The sequence below is a fragment of the Cibotium barometz genome, chromosome 63 (assembly GCF_041138505.1).
Source record: "Cibotium barometz isolate CiBa-2024 chromosome 63, ASM4113850v1, whole genome shotgun sequence".
Taxonomy (NCBI): domain Eukaryota; kingdom Viridiplantae; phylum Streptophyta; class Polypodiopsida; order Cyatheales; family Cibotiaceae; genus Cibotium; species Cibotium barometz.
In genome coordinates, this window is record NC_141108.1 from 30195821 (window position 1) to 30220854 (window position 25034).

Genomic DNA, 25034 nt, shown 5'->3' on the forward strand with positions numbered 1-25034 from the left:
AGAACAGTTGCCTAATCAATCACATTGGATGTTAGCCCCAATGGTAGTGCAGAACATTTGTATCCATGTTTATATATGTAGTGAAACAGCCAAATGGTAGTGCAGAACGTTTGTATCCATGTTTATATATGCCCTTTACCTCAACCAATCCAGGTTGAAGCAGACAATCCAAAGAACTGTGATTATCTACTAATGAGGCCTTACAGGGATGAAGTCCCCATCTTGAGGAGAACACAAGCTTTACGGCTATCGACCTGCCACTACCTCATTAAAGATTTAGTACAGATTTCTTACCCCCTACATTGTAAAAAATTAACAACAGCAGCTAAAGGGAAAACCAACATTCAGCTAGTTAGTTGAGGATGTCACCTATCATCATCCATTACAAGCTACTTACAAAAAACATTTTGTCCATTGGAAAACATTCTGTCCATTAGTGTCTTGATTAATCAATGCACTTCACTCCCCTAAATTAGACTGCTGCTGGCATTTAAGGCTTAACCTGTAAGTACTTATCTGAAATGACCCAGAAACATGGACACAGACACATGATTTAACAATTTTTCCTCACTTCCAGCTTCCTGCAACTATAACATAGTCACTGTCCTAAACCCATAATGTTCACATTGTTGAGCTCCTTAGAAACAGATCTTCAACCCAATGTGCAAAAGTTTAAGCTGTAGCATAAGACAAAATATAGCACATTGGATTTACACTGAAATCTTGCAGAAAAGTATCCATGTTAATGGCTGAGATTAAGATGCACAATCTCCAATGTGATTACTGAAAAGAAAAAACAAAGTGTTAGCTATGATACGCTATTAAGGCACACGGCATAGTCCACATGGAAAAACTTACCGCTCTTCTTCGAAAGGCATTATGACCAGCTGATTGCCTGAAAGATCCTGCTGCAGAAACACGCCGAGTAAGTGCTGCAGCAGTGGGTGCAGATGCAACATCCAGATCAGAGCCAGCAATGCGACGTAATGTACCCTGCTCTCTTAGCGCAATTCTGTTTGGTCCAACTCCTCTCAACCGTTCTGCTTCAAATGGTCCGCCTCTGAAAATAGCATCCTGTTGAAGGCTGGAAACAAGCCCAGTCCTTGGTGCCACACCTTCTGCCAAAGAAAAGGCAGTCTTCCTGCTAAAAGGATCCAAAGCACCGCCGACTGTTGGATTAGCCTGCTGTAAGTATTTCAAAGCTAACTGATCCACCTCCTCCATGCGACCTTGATTTAACAGCCCAGTCCGGTCAAACCGACCTTCAAGAACCTTAATCTGTGGTAGACGGGGATCTGCATCTACAATAAGAGGGTGGGGCTCTGGCCTCAATAAAGGGGCATGCCCTGGAAGCTTTTCTTCCATTCTCAGGGCTTGAGGCAACCCATACTGAGAGTCCCTGCTGAAAAGCTCCACACGAGCTGGAACACCTCTCTCCATAAAACCCTGCCTGAGATGATCTGCCTGGTTCAATGCACTGGATGCATTACCAATATTGATTCTTTTGCGTGGAGGCTCTATAGGGCAGAACAGCTGTATGAGCTTAGAGACCTGATAGACAACCATTGAAGCTTTTACTAAAGGCAGCATGCATTTGCCAACATCAATAAATAATGGGTACACTAGCAGAAACATCTCCTACTAATGTCCACTAGAAGGGAAATGGGTACCTGGTCAGCAGTAAGCTCAAAGTTGAACTTATTCCGTGCATAATAGTTTTCTCTGATGGCATCTCTAAAGATATCTTCGGTAAGTGGTAGGCATTCTCGGTGTATATCAAACTTTACCTAAACAAGATCAATCAAATTCATTGAAAACATGTTTCTTATTAAAGCTTTCTGGATTGACAAGCCAAATGACCTTTCACCAACAAGACTGTTTACTTCCTACTACCCCCAACTTTGGGGTTATCTAACTACTCATACCATGCAAGGTGATGCATGCATTAAGCATGAACACCTGATAAGTGGTCAATAAGCCAAAAACCTGTTACTTATATAGCCCTCAGCATGTGAAAGGCTTTCAACCCTACACTTTGAACAGGTAAAAGGCTTGGCATCATGCACCAACACAAGCCCATTAAGGTCCCCTAGGTGTAACAAAACCAGGCAATACTCTACTGTCAAATTTACTTGCATAAATAAACTTCTAATGGCAAGCAAAAGTGTATCGCTATAAGACTTACAAAGAAACATTTGAGTGTGGAGGTCCAAGGACACCCTAGAGAGCTTTACGGAATACACCACTTCACAAAACTGGCAAGCCTCGTCATAGTAAGCTTTCTAAATGCATTGAGACTTCACCTCTTGAGGGACAAAATTGATACCTTCTATGTAAGTTGTAATCACCTTCATGACATCACCCAAACCCGTATCAAAAGCATCAACAAGCAGGCAAGCAAGTGTACCATCACTCTGATCCTGATTCCTAAATGTGACAAAGTGAAGCAACCTCTCTCTCGAGCAACAGCATGGTCATCAACAAAGGCAAACTCCACAAAAATCCAATTCACCATCAAAAAGACCATTTTCTCAACAAAGCATCTGCAAAAGAATCTTATACAGAATCTGGCCAAAAGACTTCCATGAAAAAATGCCTCCAAAATCTCCAAAGCATTCAAACGTGCCCTGAGAATTTGCCGAGGCATCACTACCAACTCCCACAGGCAACTATGTCCAAACTGCCCAACTGCTCCCGGACCCTCACAGTTTTTAGGGTTTTTGGAGCAATTTCAAGGTTTCTGTAATTTTCAGGGTTTCTGAATCTTCAGTCCGTACAGTTCCATGAATGTCCATAAATTCCGTACGGCTGTACAGATCCGTACAGTCATACGGACAGATGATGATGTGACATTGCAGCCGATGAAGGCGCTCTGAAATCAGCAGGCAGCAATGAAAAATTCCATGATTTGGTTCGTGATCGAGTAGATGATGATGGAGAAGATGATCTCCACGCTTCGAATGAAGATGGCAATGCGATGAAGAGGTTCTTCTTCAACTTGATGCTCAAGAGAGGCTCGTGCTTCTTTTAAACTTGGGGAAGCCTTGCTTTTTGTCAAAAAGTGATGCTTTTGCTTTGCTTTTGGACTTCTTAATAATAAAATATTACTCAACTTTAGTCAAAAGTGTTTTGCTTATCTAGTTTTAGGCCCTGGAGCTGCTTTTTGAAGCTTTTAGTTCTCCTGGAGTTGCTTGCAGGATAGCTTCTTTTGGTACAATGGGGGTTTATCCTCGTTCTTGTTATTCTTTTCTTGTGGCTCATTCCTTGCTTGAGATCCTCCTTTGAACCTCTTCTTTTGGGACGAGTCTTGATTGTCATTCTTTGATTTGCCTACCATCCAAGGCATATGTAGAGCTTCGGCTTGCAAGGCTTTATCTTGGGCTTCTTCCAAGGTTTTAGGTCTTGCCATATAAACTACTTGCATAAGCTTTGGTTACAATCCATTGACAAACTTACGCATTTCCATCAATGATGGGATGGGAGTATATGAGGTAAACTTCAATGAGACGGCTGAAAAATCGTTAAGATATATTACCACGCATTCTCTGGCCTTTTGCTTTACCTCATCCCATTCCTTCTGCACATCTGCCTCGGGAAGAAACTTTTTGTTGAACATGGTTTTGAAATCAGTTCATGAAGTAGGCTTGGTTCCATCTTGTACCACTTTTAGCCACCAATTCAAGGCGGCATCTTTTAACTGCATACGGACCGTGCGGAGTTTGGACTTTTTGGAGAAGTCCTCTCAACGTCAAATTGTTTGATGAAGGATAGAGCTTTTTGGGTGTCCCGCTTTCCATAAAAGGTATCAAACTTTATGCTTTTCTCTCCCAACTCAAAGTCCACTTTGCCGGTTGAAGGCTCCTTTGTCTTCTTCTCTTTTGCTAGGCTTGAAGAGGCTGCATCTGATAGAGCGGGTTTAGGGGTAGCTTCTCTCTGTCCTCCATGAGTGATGGATCGGGTGACTTTGGGTTCTTCTCTAATGGTAACCCCTTTACCTCGGAAGTATGCTTTGGCAGCTTCCACACCTTTAGCTTCAGTGGTCTGCTCTTTGATAAAATCTTCGAAAATCTAAGCTCTTCCGTAGTCTTGTTCCTTCTTGGCTCTCCAAGATGGGAACTCTTCTTCTAGAAGATACTTTTTAAACTTTTGAACGTCTCGATATTCAGCTGATGTCATGACTGCGGTCTCATGAGAGACAGATTGGCGGCCTTGGATCCCTCCTTGATGCTTTGGGTTGGCTTCGTGGTTGTTCCCTTCTTGAGGCCCTTGGTCTCCCTCAACTCTCAACATGGTTCTATCACCCCAGAAAAGATTTCTTCAAGAGAAATCCTTGCTCTGATACCATTGTAAGGCCAACAGAGCGTGTAGTGACAGATGCAACCATGTGTACGAGTGATAAAGATAGAGAGAGAGAAGGAGAGAGAGAGAGAGATGGGAATAGGGGTTTCACATAGTACACCACGTTGAGCGGGGAACAAGCCCCGCCCCCTCTTCAGGAACAATCCATGGCCTTTTCCAAGCCAGGACCAATACAACAAATGAATACAATATCAAACAAAAGCGTTGATGTCGAGATCGGGCCGAGATTAATGTCGAGGCGCAAGATAACTGATGCCGAGCTCACCACGAGGATGACCCACACGTGCCTTACACCGGGCTAGTACCGAAATCCAATGTCTGAATCAAACTAATGTTCCCAAATATCCACAAGGTTCTTTCACAAAGACAATTCCCAAGAGACTCACACCAAGGTATATATGTGACTCCACAAAGCAACCCCTCCTTAGGAGTTAAAGAAACTGGTAGTCGCAGCACTCTAGGGTGGTGCTGGCGCTGATGGCAAGAGCTGGCACTGGCAACCATAGTTGCAATAAAACGCGTTTCATTCAGTTTAAATGAAACAAAACGTTTCATACGAATGAAACGCGTTTCATTCGTGTCCACCTGGGAACTGTACGATTTAAGCGTTTTTTACCTAGATTCTTTAGTTTTAACTTGAAAACATGTTTTAATGTGTAAATGATGCATGTTTAATATTGTTTTGCAGGGAAGCAACATATTTTTTACATATTATAAACTTATATATAAATTTTGGGGCTTGTAACCCCCTGTTTTGTATGAAACGTTTTTGAAACGTTTGGAATTTGAAAGAAACGTTTATGAAACGCGTTTCATGAAACGCCTGACAACTATGCTGTCGACGTCCTGAGGCACAGGTGGCAACGCTCTAGGGACGGCACAGATATGGCGGAGGACTGGCACTGAGCGATGGAGCACTAGTGGAGTTTCCCACAAGGCGTCGCAGAGGTGGTGATAGGAGGTGGAGCGGCAACGAGGGTTGGCGCTGCAGGGGAGGCTACCGCCAACGAAGATGGAGGAGCCAGGCGATGCTAGAGAGGAGAAGATGATGATGAAGATTCTTCACAAGTTCCTTCTCAAAATCTCCACAAGTTCTTCTATGTTCCACCATGAGGGTACAAGCTTCTTTTATACTTGATGGGGAATCCATGCTTTTGCCTTGCCTTGATTTTGCTTTGCCTCTTTTCTTTTGTTTTATTTTTCTTGCTTTTGCTTTGCCTAGTCGCTTTTGTTTTATTAAATATTAATAATAGTCAAAGTTCTTAATTTGTGCTTTTATAATCTTCAGGGCCTTGCTTTTTGGCCCTAGAGCTGCTTTATAAAAAAGCGGCTTTTAGCTTTTTGATCAAGTTCAATGTCCTCTTTCCAATGGTCCCCTCAACTTTTTGGTCAACAAAGTTTGACTTTTGCTTTTTCTTGCTTTTTGACCAAGACCTTAGTTGTTTCTCGTATCGGTACGAACCCATTTGTACCGTACGATTCGTACAGTACGGTGTTGTACAATATCGTACGATATGATTTCCCCCCCCCCTCCCCCAACTTTGAAAAAAAAAATCCAAATGCTTAAATATATAGAAACCCTGCTTAACGAAGATCCCAAATGCCCGCAATACTTCGCGACTTTCGTGTCCACTCAGTATTTCATATGGGGTTGTTGAGAGACCTAAAAATCTGGCAAGGTAGACTGGTAGTGTACACTTGATTGGTAGGATGAGAGAATCTTGCTACATCACTTGGAGATCCCTGGTATAGGTAGGCTAGACAATCAGATTCTCAAGTTATGTACAAGGGAGAAGATTTGGACATGGCCATTTTGATCTAGAGAGGAGTCCCTAAACCTATCACCCTAGATGCACTGCTTGTATTTGTGCAAGGACAGTCCCTTAGTCATAAACGCTACACTAGGAGACCTTTGGTATTGCATTACCCATCCAGGTTCTTTTTTGGAGACAATCGGTAGATCCAACTGGGAGACACATATCCATGTTCTAGTTTCTCATGCACTGTAGACTCCTCCCCCCCCCAACCTTCCCTCACATTCAAGCTTGAAGCTCCATAGGTTTTAAGTGCAAAAAAAAAAAAAACGTATTTTATCATAGGATATATCCGAAAATTTCATATCATACGGTATCCGAAAATTTTATCCGAAAATTTATTATTTTTGGATACCGTATTTTATCATACGGTATCCGAAATTTTCATATCATACCAAAAATTCCCGTATGGTATCGTATTTTCGTACCATGACAACTATGACCAAGACTGATGCTTTTTCCAATGCTAGCATTAGGAACCCTATTTCCATGTGTCCATTATCATGTCCATGTGTTCGGGCATGAGTTCTATCATGTGAAAAGAGCTTGGAGGACCAAATAGTAACAATTCCATTAATGTAGAGGCTTTCTAGCAATCCTCACCTCTCATTGGAGCGAAGCAACCACGATATTGGTGTTCCAAGTCCACATTGTACTTGCACTTGTGTTGCAGCCTCACGATGGGAAGTATACTAAAAATGGAAAACTGACATTAGAGGACACTCCCGAGCACAAATACAAGAAGCAGCAAGGCATGCCGGTGAAGTAGAGCGCACAAGACACAACCAATCGGTCGTGGGACTGCCCACGAGCGCAATTAGGCCCGTAGCAAGCCCAGTACAGCTCCAAACAGCAAAAGACAGTCAAGAAGGCTCTCCAAGAATAGTCACCTATCAGCAGGGGCTTCAACGAAAGCTGACCATACAACATAAGGCAAGCGGCTTGATGATGCGGCACTCGTACATCTAGGCAGTGGAATGGACAACAATCAACACAAGGAGAGGGGCGCCCTTCAGATGAGGATCACATATATGCAGTTGGAATTGCAATTGGGTAAGTGTAGCCCCCTAAGTGAGCAAAAGCGATGGAGAGCTTGTCTGCAAGAAAATGACGATTAAGCTTTCAGGGAGAGGGGAAAGAGTCGTAAGAGCATAACTTGCAGGTACAGCAGATACTGTCAAGTACACGTGAGCAGCCAGTAAGTACTAATGGGCAGCCTGTCACCAATTGGCCGACCATTTGGTCCATCTCCAGTTTTCCCGTCTCGTTCACTTGAGGCCAGGCCGGTGTCTCATGTGAAGAGGCCAGTATTTTGCTGACATGGACGGGAGCCAGACTGGTGCCACCCGTGTGTTAGCAGGATGGTGTCGTATGGACGGGAGCCAGACTGGTGCCACCCGTGTATGACCTGGACTGTGCTCGACCCATGGGATTGTCACGCCATGGAAAAGCCAGTATTCGTGCCGTGTTTTGCCTATGGGCCTGTCACACCATAGGGAAACTCGTGCCTGGAACTGTGTCTTACCTATGGTACTGTCACTCCATAGGAAGACCAGGTTTTTATGTTTTTATGTCGTGCCAGTTTTGTGCCGACAAATATTTTGTACTTGTTCCATGAACGGGAGATATGTCCATGTTACTATTTGCACATGCACACATACTTTGCATGTTTGAAACTGTTTTCGCATGACATGTATTTGTGTGTTTGCCTGCTTGACGTGTTACTTACTGAGCGGGGATGCCTGCCAGTGAGTCGTGAAGTCTGCTCTGTATTCTGACGAGTTTTGGTGCATGTGAACAGGTGGTAAGTATGTCGCACATGTTGTTTCTATTATTTTATTTCTAACCTTTAGTTTTATAAGGTTAACTGTTCACATTCACTTAAATATGGGCACCCACTTAGGTGTCAAGGTGGGGAGCCCCACTTAAGTGAGTGTGGGGGTGGGCATGGTCACCTACCCACACTTCTCACCCACATGCAATCGTAGAGAAACTCCACTCTAAATTTTATAAAAAAAGAAGCCCCACGACCACCTTGACACACACGACTTTGTGCGCCTCCATCGCTTATGGCTGACGGCTGAGCCAAATTCGAAGGCGGTTGTATTCGTTCAGGCGGCTGTTCCTTCTTCCAATCGGCGGCTGTGTTCTCTCTCTTTCACCGGCTGCTGCGTATCTGTATGAACTTCTCCAACAGGCGGCTGCCTACCCTGCACAACGGCTGCCACCTTTTGAAGGCTACGCTTCTACTCCTACAGCCAGCCGGCTCTTTGCAGCCAGGCGATTCTTACCTCCAGGGCGGCTGTTTCTGCTATTATATGGTCGGCTGGTTTTCCACGCCAACCTCTCTACGTTCAGCCAGTACTCTGCCTTGCCCACAGGCGCCTATACTACAGTTTGCTGTACAGTCTATTACAGCAGCCGGCTGTAGATTCATCTCCAGCAGGTGTGCGTGAGCTCATCTACAGTAGACAGCTGCACTTACAACACCCCTCTCCTGCAAGTGCCTGTCCACAGCAATCTACTTCTTCTCCAGCTGCTATACCCCCTGTTGGTAGATGTACTACTGCAGCCAGGAGGCCATACCTTTCTACAGGTGTTGGGGTAAAGGCGTTATGCCCACCCTTATAGTGTGTACAAGCCCATAAGTTATAGTACATAGTACACTTAGTACTTTTAATGTACTAAGTGCACTATGTGTACTAGTGCAATATACATGTGTGATAGGGGAGTCACACACTCATATCTTCATGAGTTGACTTATCCCCACAACTCTCTCTCTCTCTCTCTCTCCCTTGTTGTTTCTCTGTGTATGTCTTCCACATGAATAACCTAACCCTAATTCTTCCTTCTCCTACACAACCGGTATCAGAGCCAGTCTGCAGCTCTCTGTATGTGCAGTATACTTCCAACATGATGGTGGAGCTAGGCGCCTACAGCTGTCTGTGTTGAACGTAGGAAAGCGTAGTTCTTCTCTCTCTGCAACTTACGTAGGCTTGCAGCAAGGCGCCTGGCCACATAAAGCGTAAAACCATTCATTCGTAGTGAAGTCGTCGGCTGGCGCTAGGCGAAACATAAGCGAAGGCAGCGTAGCTAGAGGCGTCGAGCGTGAGCAGCGAGCCGAAACGCAAGCGAGCGAAGAAGCGTGAGCGAAGAAGCAGCGTTGGGCGGACAGGCTGGCGGGCGGACCTTTACACGTGTGGGTTTCGCTCCTCGTCATCCATCTCCTTGATACGCGTCAGCGCCAATTGGGAGTTGCAGCCAACACGTTAGACGGCTTGTGCTGCTGGGCGTAGCAGACTTCCTATCACCCACGAGCTGGTTCGCCTTCTCCATCGACGGAGCCTTTTTTTGATGCTGCTGGGGACCTGGTTCGCCTTCTGCAACTAGCAGCATTCCTGGAGATTGTGCATTCCTTCTTAGGCATCGTTCCCAGCAAGGAGCTCCCGCCTGAGGAACTGCTGCCTGCATTATTACAGCTGCTCTTTCAATATCTGCACATAAATTCAGAATAAGCATCAGCACCAAATTCATCAACCCGCCTGCAAATCAGAGAAAAATCAAAAAATTACAAGGTATTCTGCTTCAATTTTTTTTTTGGGATTTGCAATTGAGCAAGTACAGTAATCAATTGAGCAGGTACAGGTGCCCAATTGCTCAATTTTTGAGCAAAATTGGCAAAATTGGGTGACATTGGTCACAATCAGGATCAATTTGCAAGAAATTGGATGTCAAAATTTGGGGCTTTTGATGTAATTGTGCAATTAAGCACTCATACATGCTGTATGACGTGAAAAATCGCACATTTGGGCAAAATTGCAGCAAATTGCAGTGCAAATCAAGGGGCTTTTGTGCCGATTTGGTTGATTTGCATGCAGGCAATCGCGTTTGATGCTGTGGATAATGTGTTGATGCCTTACAAGCACTCAATGTGCCTGTAAATCAAGGGGCTTTCATGTATTGGATGTATATGTGACCAGGGGGAAGCATCGTGAACACTCTAGATGCCTTCATGTGCGTTAATGTACCATGTATGATCAGAAATTGATCTTAAATCAAGGGGCTTTTCAAGTTCGTATGCTTGTTGAGCTTGGCAAAGCAGCAGGCAAGACATTTCTGCCTTGAATCCTCAAAAATCAGCTTGCAGTGAAGGGGCTTTTGCCCAATTTATGTTCGGGACTGTTTTATGCAGTGTTCGGGACTGTAAAAGTCTGATTTTCACTCATTTGGACAGCCAGGAGAGCATTTATTGCTATTGTACCTGCTGGTACAGATTTGGCACAGCTTTGTGCAAGTTTTGGCATGGCTGTACACTGTTTTGAGTGACCAAAAGGTTCAATTTCAGCTGCTGTACTTGCCGGTACAAGTTTGGTACATCATTGGTGAGCACTTGGTACTGCTGTACAATACTTTGGAAGGGCAACAGAGCACATTTAAGGTGCTGTCCAAAATCTGCAGCAACCAGATTTTGGTGATTTCATCACATAAAGTGGGAGAAAAGTTGCATTTGTGCTTCCGCAGTGGGAGATAAAGCTTGGGAGAAAAACTGTGAGCACTTTGTGTGCTTTTGGTGCAGTGTTTGCACATTTGCAGGGAGTCAGGCATTGACAGGTTGCATTTTGCTATGGCAACCACATGTGAGAGCTCTTCATTGCTTCACATCAAGAAGCTTGAAGGCTCGCATAATTATGATATTTGGCAAACCCAGTGCTACAATGTGTTGCTCCAGAAAAAGAAAAAGCAGCACAAGCCTATCAAAGAAAGGGGTGTAATGCCCGCTTCTCTTACTGCTGAAGAGTGGGAAGATATGGATGAGCTGGCAAGATCTACTATCATGTTGTCTGTGTCAGACTCATTACTTTTCAGCATTCGTGAAGAGAAGACAGCTTGGGGAATGTGGCAGAGATTGCAGGACTTGTATGCCCAGCAAAGTGCCTCAAGCAAAGTGTATTGGTTGAAGAAACTCATAGGTCTTCAGATGAAGGAAGGGGCGTCTATGACAGCCCATCTAAATGAGTTTAATGGTATTGTCAGCCAGGTCATTAATCAAAAGTTGGCAATGGACGATGAGTTCAAAGCCACTTTTCTGTTATGCACTTTGCCAGAGAGTTGGGACACTTTCAGGACAGCCACTAGCAATTCGAATGCTATGCTGTCATATGCAGATGTTGAGGGTGCTCTTCTTCAAGAAGAGATGAACAGGAAGAACAACTCTGTTGGAAAGTCCAATGCAATGAATGCACGTGGGAGATCCCAGCAAAGGGGGAAAAGCCAAGAAAGGAGAAGGAGCAAGTCTCGCTCAGGAGCAAGTCTCGCTCCAAAAAGGATTTGGAATGCCATTATTGTGGCAAGAAGGGACACATTAAAAAGCAATGCTACAAATGGAAAAATGATCAAAAAGAAAAGGAAAAAGGCAAAGACAAAGAGAAGGATGAAGCCAAAGATGTAAAGCCAAAGGGCAAAAGTGGAGTCAAGATTGAAGAAATCAATGTGTCACATGCAGGTGGCAGTGAGGATGAGGTCCTCTTTACGTCTTCACTTGATGCCCATTCACTTCTTACAGGTGGTCATGGTATGCACTCATGGATCATTGATTCAGGTGCCTCCTTTCATGTCACAGGTTGCAGAGACTTGTTTGTCAGGTATACTGCTGGCAATGAAGGAGTGGTTTATTTGGGTGATAACCATGCATGCAAGATTCTTGGCAGAGGTGATGTGAGGCTTGTGTTTTCAGATGGCTCACAGCTTATGCTCCATGATGTCAGGCATGTGCCTGAGATCAAAAAGAATCTGCTTTCTACTGGACAGCTTGATGATGCTGATTATGTTACCAGATTTGGTGGTGGAAAGTGGAAAATTAGTAAGGGCTCACTGGTTGTTGCCAGAGGCTCTAAGGTGGACACTCTTTACTTCATGCATGCAGGTGTTTGTCACCATGCTAATGTAAATGCAACCGAGCTGCCGGAAATCTCTATGTGGCATAGCCGGTTGGGACACATGAGTGTCAAGGGAATGGAGCAATTGTCTCGTTTGGGTTACTTGCCTTCTCTAAAGTTTTCAAGTTTTCAGTTTTGTGAGCATTGTATATATAGTAGGCAACTACAGTGCCCCCACAAGAAAGCTCTTGGACAGAAAGATGCTCAGTTAGAGCTTGTGCATACAGATGTATGTGAGATGCCTCAGCTTTCTTTGGGAGGGGCAAAATACTTTGTGTCTTTTATAGATGATGCCACACGCAAGGTGTGGGTTTATCCTCTTCGCTTGAAGAGTGATACATTCTCAGTGTTTGAGAAGTTTGTTGCTCTTGTTGAGAACCAAACAGGCAAAACACTGAAGGCTTTGCGTTCCGACAATGGTGGAGAGTATATGTCCAAACAGTTTCAGGACTTTTGTGATGCTAAAGGCATCAAGAGGGAGCTCTCTACTCCTTATGATCCTCCACAAAACGGGACAGCAGAGAGGATGAACGAGACCATTCAGGAGAAGGTCCGTTCTATGTTGTCACATGCTGCATTACCTCATGGTTTTTGGGCTGAAGCTGTTATGACAGCCGTTCACCTTATAAATAGGTCACCTAACACGAGGCTTGGTGGGAAAGTGCCAGAGGAAGTATGGACAGGGAAGCCTCCGTCATACAAGCACTTGAGAGTGTTTGGTTGCGTTGCGTACGTGCACATACGCAGGGAAATGCGCACCAAACTTGATCCTAAGTCTCACAAATGCATATTCCTAGGATATGGTGACAGAGGTGAAATGGGGTATAGACTTTGGGATCCCATGAATAGAAAGATCATACGCAGCAATGATGTCATTTTTGATGAAACATGCATGTATAAGGAGCCTGCAAGGCAACAGGAGCCTGGCAGAGTCATCTTTGATGATGATGGACATCATGGACAACAACCAAGGGCTGTAAATCAGCCATTACAGCAGGAAAACCAGCCCTTAAATGGTGCTGAAAATGGTCCAAATGGACAGCCAGAGATGGCAGAAGATATCCCTATGGATATACCACAGTTGGAGGAGATACCGGGCATGATATTTCAGCCTTATGGCATGGAACAGGAGCCACCAATGGGTGATATGCAGGCTGGACAGCAACCTGCAAATGATGGTCATTGGGTACGGAGGTCCACAAGACCCTCCAGAGCCCCTGACAGGTTTGTTCCAGGGGTTGACTACTTGATGCTCACTGACTGTGGGGAGCCCTCATGTTATAAGGAGGCTTTACAGAGGGCAGACAAAGCTCTATGGGAGCGTGCCATGAAGTCAGAGATGGATTCTCTGCATAAAAATGGAACTTGGAAGTTGGTGCATTTGCCTGCAGGCAAGAAGGTTTTGCCATGCAAGTGGGTTTACAGGCTCAAAGTTGCACCAGATGCAAAGCCAAGATACAAAGCCAGGTTAGTGGCTAAGGGCTTCAAGCAGGAGTATGGTGTGGACTTTGAGGAGATCTTCTCTCCAGTGGTCAAAATGACCACACTTAGAGCTGTGTTAGCTTTGGTTGCGCATGATGATCTGGACTTGATTCAGATGGATGTGAAGACTGCTTTTCTTCACGGTGATCTCCATGAGGAGATATATATGCAACAGCCAGAGGGTTATGCAGTAAGTGGAAAGGAGAAGCTTGTATGCAAGCTGAAAAAGAGTCTTTATGGGCTCAAACAGGCACCAAGGGAATGGTATCATAAATTTGATACATTCATGAAATCCCAGAAATTCAGGAGAAGTGACATAGATCACTGCTTGTACACCAAGAAAGCTTTGGATGGCAGTCTATTGATCCTCATCTTGTATGTTGATGATATGTTGATTGCCGGGAAATCTCGTCAGGAGATGGATACCTTAAAGCAGAGGCTGCATCAAACCTTTGATATGAAGGATTTGGGTGATGCAAATCACATCTTGGGTATGCGGATACTTCGGGACAGAAATCAGCATGTGTTGTATTTGTCTCAGAAGGAATACATTGGCAAAGTTTTGCAGAGGTTCAATATGGACGGGGGGAAGAAGACTAGTACTCCTTTGCCTCCATATGTGAAACTCAGTGCTATGGACAGCCCACAGTCGGATAGAGACAGGGCTGATATGGCCAAGGTTCCGTATGCTTCAGCTTGTGGCAGTCTCATGTATGCCATGGTTGCTACTAGGCCGGACATTGCATTTGCAGTGGGAGTGGTTTCTAGATACATGGCCAACCCTGGCAAGAAGCATTGGGAAGCAGTGAAAGGTGTCATGAGATACCTGAAGGGCACACAGGATATGTGCATATGTTTTGGCAAACAGGATGCATTAGTGCATGGTTACACGGATTCGGATTATGCCGGTCATCCAGATAACCGAAAATCTACTACCGGTTATGTATTTACATTCACAGGAGGTGCTGTGTCATGGATATCCAGGATGCAGAAGTGCACTGCCTTATCTACTACAGAGGCCGAGTATATTGCAGCCACAGAGGCTTGCAAGGAGGCATTATGGCTATCTCGGTTAGTGGTTGATTTGGGCTATACAGGGGATATTCCATTGTTGCATTGTGACAGTCAGAGTGCCATCTAGTTGGCAAAGAACCCTGTCTTTCATGCAAAGACGAAGCATGTGGATGTGAAGTATCACTTCATCAGAGAGGTGATAGAGAACAAGCAAATTCAGCTTGTTAAGATTCATACGGATGATAACCCGGCTGATCTGTTGACGAAGAGTTTGCCTCCGGAGCGGTTTGCTCATTGCAGACACTTGATGGGCATTGGATGAGGCCAGTTTCAGCCTTGATATGGCCTTGTATATTATCATGTACATGCTGATTTTTTTTCTTTTCCTTTACTTAAGGGCACTTTGCCTTTAAGTGGGAGGTTGTTGGGGTAAAGGCGTTATGCCCACCCTTATAGTGTGTACAAGCCCATAAGTTATAGTACATAGTACACTTAGTACTTTTAATGTACTAAGTGCACTATGTGTACTAGTGCAATATACATGTGTGATAGGGGAGTCACACACTCATATCTTCATGAGTTGACTTATCCCCACAACTCTCTCTCTCTCTCTCTCCCTTGTTGTTTCTCTGTGTATGTCTCCCACATGAATAACCTAACCCTAATTCTTCCTTCTCCTACACAACAGGCAGCTACTTCTCTCGACATGCTGTGCCTCTGAGTCTCTCTCAAGTAACTACACACATGGGTATTGGATTTCTCTATCTGCAATCCACAAGTAAGTGAATTTCAGATTTGAATAAAAGTATTTTGTGATAAATTTGGTAAGGGATTCCCGACTCCCTATGCGGCCAACACCCGTTCGGTGCCGGGTTGTCCAAGCTCTATTGGAGAACCTCGGTCCAAAGGTGCTGAGATCGGGAGAGCCAGGCGTTAGTACGAGAGCGCCTGTTTGCGCGTGGTCTCGGAACACCAGTGGGGCGCTCTCCGCGGAGTCCAGTGAAAGCACAGGACTGTAGAGATTGGACCACACTAGTGGTCGTTCTGCTTCGAGCTTCTACATCGAAATTCGACTTCGAGCCCATTTGTTTGGTACTGTTTTCATATGTACATGGACATTATCTGGTTCTTGGAACGCATGGAGCATTGTATTTATTAAATACTCCCAATAAATATATCATATATTGAGGGGGGGGGTCGGCCCGTTCCGGCCCCAGTGCTGGTGTCCATCTTTCCATTTCATTTCATTTCAATTTCAAGTTGTATTAAGTTGTCCATTTCAAATTTGTGGTTTTAAAGTTGTGCTATTAAGCGTGTGGGTGTCCAACGGAGTCTTTCCCACTTGACGGGATCGGTTTCATTGGTATCAGAGCACTTCCTAGTGGGGAAACGAACCTGTGTACTGGACATCCCGCTTTTAGCAAACTTAAAACACAATGGACAACCAAGGCAACCCTTTGGAAGTGCCTAATTCGAGGGGTCCATCTAGTGCCTCTCGCGGGTCTGATGCCCTGCGAGGAAGACACAAGCCCCTTGAAAGGGTTATTGATAGTGAATCAAAGGGTCAACTGTCTCCAGGAAAGACAGTTATGCTTGAACAAGAGCTTGATGCTATGAGGGCTGAAATGGAACATATGAGAAAACTTTTGCAGGCTCAAGAGCAAGAGTTAAAGTTTTTGCATGAAGATCCCCATGTGCAAAGTGCTATTGAAGCCAGGAAGGCTGATGCAATGGATGGTAGATGTAACTTTCGAATCAATGGCTCGCGAAGTGGGCAAGAAACCAAGGGAGTTGACACTTGCCTATCTCCTTCGCAAAGGTGATATCAAAGAGGGGGATGACGGAGAGCTGAAATTCAGAAATCCACCTCGTTTGAAGCATGGAGATCCCGTGTCTCAAAGGCTGAAATCTTTTATGCAAAAGGAAGAGGTGACAGTCACCTCTCGACATGCATCTTCTCCACAAGGCACTAAGCCTGATAAATATATGTATGCCAGTGCTCATGGAGGGCATGAAAGTCACATGCATGCAAGATATGTATCTCATGGTGACAGGTCTGCTTCTAGAAAAATTTTGCCTTCTGAGTTGTCTCATGGAGAGACATTGCCATATGCAGGTAAGTCACATGCATCTGAGTTTCGAGTTCGTGGAGCACATGCCACCGTGCCCCATGAAACTTCTATGACGGCCCATGGAGCCCATGCAGATAGGGCTGCCCCGTTGGATAAGGGGAAAAGAAAAAGAGAAGACCATGAGCCTCATGCCAGGAAGCTCAAGGAATTCAAAGCAGGTGACAAATCTGTTAAATTTGATGCTTTTCATGGTGAACATGATGCTTCTAAGGTGTTAGCATTTGTCGCACAGTTCGACATTGCTTTTAGCGATGAAGACTTCACAGAAAAGTCAAAGGTGCGCCATGCTAGCATGTTTTTGAAAGGGACTACTGCTCATTGGTGGATCACTGAAAAGATCACCAAGGATCCCATCTCCACTTGGAAGGAATTCAAAGACAGATTCTATGCTCAGTTTTTGCCACCAAATGCAGAGCACACTCTCACTCAAAAGTGGGACAGACTGGAACAAAAAGATAATGAAAGTGTGCAACAGTATGTTAACAAATTCTGGAAAGTGTTGCTGGAAGTGACTCCCTTCATGCAAATCACTGAGGATGAAAGAAAGAGAAAGTTTCGTTCTGGACTGCAACCAGCATATCGTTCGGGCATTGAATTGCACCCGAAACATACGTTGCAACAACTCACAGCTTCTGCTCTTGCTACGGAGCAATTGGTGCTCAAGATTAAGCAGGATCAAGGAGGTTCCAAGGGAAAAGACAAGGCTGTCCCAAATCAGCAAAAGGGTGGACAGCCACCTAAAAAGAACTTCCGGGAGCTTACAAGGGTGGTAAAGCTGAAAATAACACATCTAAAGAACAGGGCCCAAGGAAGAACAAATTCGACTTAACCCCAGAGCAAAGAGAGCAATATGCCAAGGATGGAAAATGCTTTTCTTGTGGTAGCAAAGACCACATGTTTCGACAATGCCCAGATCGCAAACCAAAGCATGAGGACAAGCACACCAAAGCTAATGTACATGCAGTTCCTGATGTGCAAGGAAATACAGATCATGATGCAAAAGAGCGTATAGTTTGCAAGGCTTGGGGCAAATCAAGGATCAGCCCGCACTCTTCATGTTTGATGACTGTGCAACTGACAATTTCATCTCTATGCAAATGGCAGCTGCATTGGGTATTGAGGTTGAAAACATGGGACCTCAGATTGAAGCCGAAGCTGCATTTATTGGAAAAGAGGTGTAGGTTACCCCTTTGATAGGGAAGTTGCGTATCCATATCCAGGGCTACCTTGATAATGAGCATTTCTTAGTTGCTCCACTAAATGGATGTGATGTATTGTTGGGCAAGCCGTGGCACCATAGGCTTGAGCCCCGCAAAGACTACAATCCAATATGATTTCTTTTATGCATAAAGGCCGCATGCATTTTATTGATGCTGGCAAAGAAGGGGATTCCATCCCACTTGTATCACACATCCAAATTAATAAAGCAATGAAAAAGAGTCTTTCAGCGTACTTGGTTTTTGTGCGTGATAGTCTTGTGCCAAATCATCAAAATGTGGATGCTATGTCTAATGATAGGCTGAATTTTATTAATGCATTCAAAGACTGTCTTGCTGACTCGTTGCCAGGTGAATTACCTCCCCAAAGGCCCGAAGATCATCGCATAGATCTTGTGCCAGGTAGTTCTCCACCCAACAAACCCGCATACCGAGTGAGTGCTGCACAACAAGAAGAAATCATGAAGCAGGTAAACGAGCTTTTAGAGAAAGGTTTGGTTCAGCCCAGTTCCTCACCTTACTGCTCTCCTGTGCTTCTTGTTCAAAAGAAGGACGGATCATTCCGTATGTGTGTAGACTATACGGCTTTGAACAAGCTTACCATCAAGAACAGATTCCCAATTCCGCGAATTGATGATATCTTGGATAAGCTTGATGGCTCAGCTTGCTTTAGCAGACTTGATTTGAAGAGTGGTTATCACCAAATTCGCGTGGTGCCACAAGATGTCCATAAGACTGCATTCAGGACAGCCTTCGGATTATATGAATTCTTGGTAATGCCTTTTGGTCTCACCAATGCTCCTGCTACTTTTAATCGTATGATGGATAGGATATTCCGACCCCATCGCAAGTTTACAAGAGTCTTCTTTGATGATATCTTGGTTTTCTCCAAGAATGAGCAGGAACACAGAACTCATTTGGTCACAGTGTTCGAAGAGTTGCGGAAGCATAAACTTTTCGTCAATGCCAAGAAAAGTGAGTTTTTCCTTTCAGAGATTCATTATTTGGGACATATTGTATCCAAGGATGGAGTTACAATGGCTCCTGCAAAGATAGAGACTATTCGAAATTGGCCCGAATTGCAAAACGTACATCAAGTACGTAGTTTTCTGGGATTATGTTCGTACTACAGGCGTTTCGTAAGCCATTTTGCTATGATTGCCACTCCTCTACATGATCTCACGAAGAAGAAAACTGCTTTCAAATGGACTTCAAAGGAACAGGATGCTTTCTTGCAGCTCAAGCATGCGATCATATGTGGTCCAGTATTGATTGTTCCTGACTTGCACAAGTCATTCGTGGTTGAATGTGATGCTTGTGGTGATTGCATAGGAGCTGTCCTAAATCAAGAAGGGCATGCAGTTGCATACGAGAGCCGTCGTTTGCATGATGCTGAGCTTCATATGGATATCTATGAGAAAGAGCTCTTGGCTGTAATTCACGCCTTAAAGATATGGAAACATTACCTTCTTGGGGCTGAATTTGTAGTCAAGACAGATCATCAAAGCTTGAGATACTTTCTATCTCAAACCAAGCTTTCAGAGAAGCAGATGAGAATGGCAAACTTTCTTTCTATGTTTCATTTTCAGATTGTGCATACTCTAGGAAAGAAAAATGTGGTGGCCGATGCACTATCTAGGAGGCCTTATGTTGCTGCAGTCTCAGTGGCCTCTCATGGAGATTTATCTGCTATGAGAGATTTGTATCATTTGGATGCTGATTTTTGCCATATATGGACTGATTTGATGGCTGGTCATTCACATGCCTCTTATGTTATCAACGAGGGTTATCTCATGAAGGATAATTGCCTATGTATGGTGAAGGATTTGCGTCCAAAGGTTATGGACGAATGTCATGCTCCACCTTATACTGGTCATAGAGGTATTATGCCTACTACACGCATGATTCAGAGGTATTTCTTTTGGCCATGCGTAAAGACATTGAGGCTTATGTACATGCATGTATTACTTGCCAAAAGGTGAAATTTGACAGGCAAAAGCCTCCAGGTTTGCTTCAGCCATTGCCTATTCCCTCGCAACCTTGGGAAAGTATCACGATCATAGTCACAAGGGAACGTCGTTCCAAGCTCTTGGAACGGGGGAACGCGTTCCATAGAGATAGCCGTTTCCATTCCCGTTCCAAAATGGCACCGCAGACCATGTAAGAAATATAAGTGAACTATGTATCATGTAGAACACATCTATGCATTATCATGGCCACTACTGAGATGGTTTGAGGTTCTTTCTTTACTATGCCTCTTTCCAAAGCATTTACAGATATATAAAGTACATTTATAAACACATTTATGCAATGATGTGGCGTTCCCGATTCCGTTCCCTTTTATTCAAGCTTTTCGTTCCCATTCCAAACAGTCATCCGTTTCCCAAAACGTTCCCGTTCCCTTGTGACTATGATCACGATGGATTTTATTATGGATTTGCCTAGATCCCAGCATGGGAATGATGCTATTTGGACTATTGTGGACAGGTTTAGCAAGCAAGCTCATTTCTTGCCCGTCAAAAAAACCATTAAAGCTAATCATATGGTAAAGCTTTTTCTTGCTAATATTTTCAAGCATCATGGTATGCCTAAATCCATTGTTGGGGATAGAGATCCCAGGACTACAAGCCTATTTTGGGGGGCTTTATTTGATAATATGGGTACTAAACTCGAGTTTTCATCAGCTTATCATCCCCAAACGGATGGCCAAAGTGAAGCTGCAAATTCAGCCGTGTTGGATTTGTTGAAATGTTATGTGGCAGATCAAAAGAGTGCATGGGAGAAGTATCTTCCACTTGTTGAGTTTGCCTACAACAATACGATCCATGCTTCCACGAGAAAGGCTCCGTTTGAGATTATTTATGGCAGAGTGGTCTTGCCACCCATCCTTCGTACAAAGGATGAGATTTTTGCAGCTGATGAATATGTTCGTGACTTGGATGTTGCCTTTGGTCAGGTGCGGACAGCCATTGCAAGATCTCAGGATAAGCATAAAATGGCTGCTGACAAGCATAGAAGGGACATGGAAGTCAAAGAAGGTGATTGGGTATTGCTGAAAATTGAGAAGGCTAGGCTTCAGAAGAGGCCAGGACGAGAAGGATCATATCCTAAGCTTTCTCCTTGCTATTATGGACCCTTCAAGGTGATTCAGAAGATCAATGAAGTGTCCTACAGGCTTGCTTTACCTAGTCATTGGAAGATTCACAATGCTTTTCATGTGAGTCTATTTCGGAAATATGTGGGGCCAGATCCTGATGAGCCTGTCACAGAAGATCCGCCAGAAATTGACGAGCTTGAGGAGATCCTCCAGCCAGAACAGATTGTTTTTCACAAGGAGAGAGAGCTCCCTGCAAACGCTTTCCAGGAGATACCTTGTGAAGTTTAAGAATTATTTGCCTATTGATGCCAAGTGGGTAAATGAGGATTATTTTGTTGATCACCCGCAATTGTTGCATTTCAGTTGAGGTCGACTCTTTAGAAGCCCGAGGGGATGTCACCAATTGGCCGACCATTTGGTCCATCTCCAGTTTTCGCGTCTCGTTCACTTGAGGGCAGGCCGGTGTCTCATGTGAAGAGGCCAGTATTAGCAGGATGGTGTCGTATGGACGGGAGCCAGACTGGTGCCACCCGTGTATGACCTGGACTGTGCTCGACTCATGGGATTGTCACGCGATGGAAGAGCCAATATTCGTGCCGTGTTTTGCCTATGGGACTGTCACACCATAGGGAAACTCGTGCCTGGAACTGTGTCTTACCTATGGGACTGTCACTCCATAGGAAGACCAGGTTTTTATTTTTTATGTCGTGCCAGTTTTGTGCCGACAGATATTTTGTACGTGTTCCATGAACGGGAGATATGTCCATGTTACTATTTGCACATGCACACATATTTTGCATGTTTGAAACTGTTTTCGCATGACATGTATTTGTGTGTTTGCCTGCTTGATGTGTTACTTACTGAGCGGGGATGCCTGCCAGTGAGTCGTGAAGTCTGCTATGTATTCTGACGAGTTTTGGTGCATGTGAACAGGTGGTAAGTATGTCGCACATGTTGTTTTTATTATTTTATTTCTAACCTTTAGTTTTATAAGGTTAACTGTTAACATTCACTTAAATATGGGCACCCACTTAGGGGCCAAGGTGGGGAGCCCCACTTAAGTGAGTGTGGGGGTGGGCATGGTCACCTACCCACACTTCTCACCCACATGCAATCGTAGAGAAACTCCACTCTAAATTTTATAAAAAAAGAAGCCCCACGACCACCTTGACACACACGACTTTGTGCGCCTCCATCGCTTGGCCGAGCCAAATTCGAAGGCGGTTGTATTCGTTCAGGCGGCTGTGTTCTCTCTCTTTCACCGGCTGCTGCGTATCTGTATGAACTTCTCCAACAGGCGGCTGCCTACCCTGCACAACGGCTGCCACCTTTTGAAGGCTACGCTTCTACTCCTACAGCCAGCCGGCTCTTTGCAGCCAGGCGATTCTTACCTCCAGGGCGGTTGTTTCTGCTATTATATGGTCGGCTGTTTTTCCACGCCAACCTCTCTACGTTCAGCCAGTACTCTGCCTTGCCCACAGGCGCCTATACTACAGTTTGCTGTACAGTCTATTACAGCAGCCGGCTGTAGATTCATCTCCAGCACGTGTGCGTGAGCTCATCTACAGTAGACAGCTGCACTTACAACACCCCTCTCTCCTGGAGGCGCCTGTCCACAGCAATCTACTTCTTCTCCAGCTGCTATACCCCCTGTTGGTAGATATACTACTGCAGCCAGGAGGCCATACCTTTCTACAAGCAGCTACTTCTCTCAACATGCTGTGCCTCTGAGTCTCTCTCAAGTAACTGCACACATGGGTATTGGATTTCTCTATCTGCCATCCACAAGTAAGTGAATTTCAGATTTAAATAAAAGTATTTTGTGATAAATTTGGAAAGGGATTCCCAACTCCCTATATGGCCAACACCCGTTCGGTGCCGGGTTGTCCAAGCTCTATTGGAGAACCTCGGTCCAAAGGTGCTGAGATCGGGAGAGCCAGGTGTTAGTACGAGAGCGCCTGTTTGTGCGTGGTCTCGGAACACCAATGGGGCGCTCTCCGCGGAGTCCAGTGAAAGCACAGGACCGTAGAGATTGGACCACACTAGTGGTCGTTTTGCTTCCAGCTTCTACATCGAAATTCGACTTCGAGCCCATTTGTTTGGTACTGTTTTCATATGTACATGGACATTATCTGGTTCTTGGAACCCATGGAGCATTGTATTTATTAAATATATCATATATTGAGGGGGGGTCGGCCCGTTCCGGCCCCAGGGCTAGTGTCCATCTTTTTCATTTCATTTCAATTTCAAGTTGTATTAAGTTGTCCATTTCAAATTTGTGGTTTTAAAGTTTTGCTATTAAGCATGTGGGTGTCCAACGGAGTCTTTCCCACTTGACGGGATCGGTTTCACAGCCAGCAGGTACAGCAAGTGGTATTATCAGGTATACGTGGGCAACCAGCAGGTACTGAAGATGGTATAGCAGGTACACACAAGTACATGTAGGCAGCCAGCAGTTTGCAGGTACAGCAAGGCAGTCAGCTCTGTTTGCAAGTACAACTCCTTGGCAGGTACAACAGGGAAAGATAGGCGGGTACATCCAGGTACAACTAGGCCACAGATAGGCGAGTACATCCTGGTACAGCAGGGCAGCAGATAGGCGGGTACAGCCAAGCGTGGAGAAGGCGTGAAGGGGCAAGTACAGCCAGGCGTGGAGAGACAGGTACAGCAGCCGGTGAAGATGGCAAGTAGAGCCACCATCCCCACACGTGGGTATTCCATGCAAGCCTTTTCTTTTTAAGGTTATATTCTTAATTCAACTTATTACTTTGGCCCCCCCTCATAAGCAAATGTCCATCCCCTATTTAAAATGGGTGTGAACACAATACCTTATAAATATTAAGGTTCACTCAAGTTTATGGGTTTTACCATTTTAAAAGGCCAAAACGAAAAATACTTACCACCTATTCACACGCCACACCACCAAGTCAGCAAACAGCATTCCACAGTACACTGGGGGCGTCCCTGTCCAGTGTACTGGCACGGCATAACAGGCAGACACATGCAAACAAGTCATGCAAAAACAAATTTATGCTTGCACGCATAAATGCATGTATACAAATAATGGACGAAATCTCCCTTCCATGAAACTTGGCACGACAAATATAAATAAATATGTCCTGGTCTTCCTATGGAGTGAAAGTCCCATAGGTAAGACACCATCCTTGCCATACACGGGTGGCACCAACAGGCTCCCGTCCATACAGCATGAAGCAAATCACACGGGTGGCACGAAACTGGTTCCCGTCCATGTGACGCAACACTGGTCGCACACGGATGGCACTGATCTGGCTCCCGTCCATGTGACACCATAAAACTGGCCTTTTCACATGGGACACTGGCCTGGCCCCATGTGAACATGGCACAAATCTGGCCACTCTATGGAGTGACAGTCCCATAGAAGTGGCTCCAAAAATGAAGATGGACCAAATGGTGACAATCAGCTTGTGGAAGAGTGGGCCAAAGGTATTGAAAAGGTTGGACCAGAGAATGTTATTCAGTTCTTAGCTAATGGTGAGGCAACAAATAGAGCAACTGGTCTTAAGCTTAAAGATAGGTATCTGCATATCACATTTAGTCCATGCTTTGCTCACTGTTTGAGCAACTTATCGAAGGATGTTGACAGCTTGCCATGGGTTGATCCACACATTCAAAAAGGCAAGGAGATAATAAGCTTCATTCAAAACCATCAGTTTATTTTGAATGAATTCCGCAAGAGATCGCCCAAAAAGGATCTCCTGAAGTACTCAGAGACACGCTTTGGTTATAACTTTCTCATGATGAAGAGGTTATCCAAAGTGCACTTGCCTTTGAAGCAGTTGGTTGTATGCAATGAGTGGATGGGATGGGCTCTTTCTCGATCAAGAGCCGACATAGAGGTTGCAAGAACCATACAAGACTTCAAATTTTGGGATGAAGTCAACACTATCAATGCTATGATGAAGCCGATCATGCGCTTGACGCGGATTGCAAATGGACGAGAG

General features: G+C 44.7%; 1 protein-coding gene across 1 annotated transcript in view; it reads right to left on the reverse strand.

Moving 5' to 3' along the window:
• Positions 1–393: 393 nt before the first annotated feature.
• LOC147603933 (uncharacterized) overlaps positions 394–25034 on the reverse strand; it is a 28335-nt gene continuing 3694 nt past the window's right edge. The window contains exons 3-5 of the mRNA XM_086795859.1: positions 1671–1787; positions 859–1551; positions 394–783 (exon numbers count right to left, since the gene is read on the reverse strand). Of these exons, the coding sequence (XP_086651985.1) occupies positions 781–783; positions 859–1551; positions 1671–1787 (813 nt within the window). The 3' untranslated portion in view covers positions 394–780. The remainder of the gene's footprint in view (positions 784–858; positions 1552–1670; positions 1788–25034) is intronic.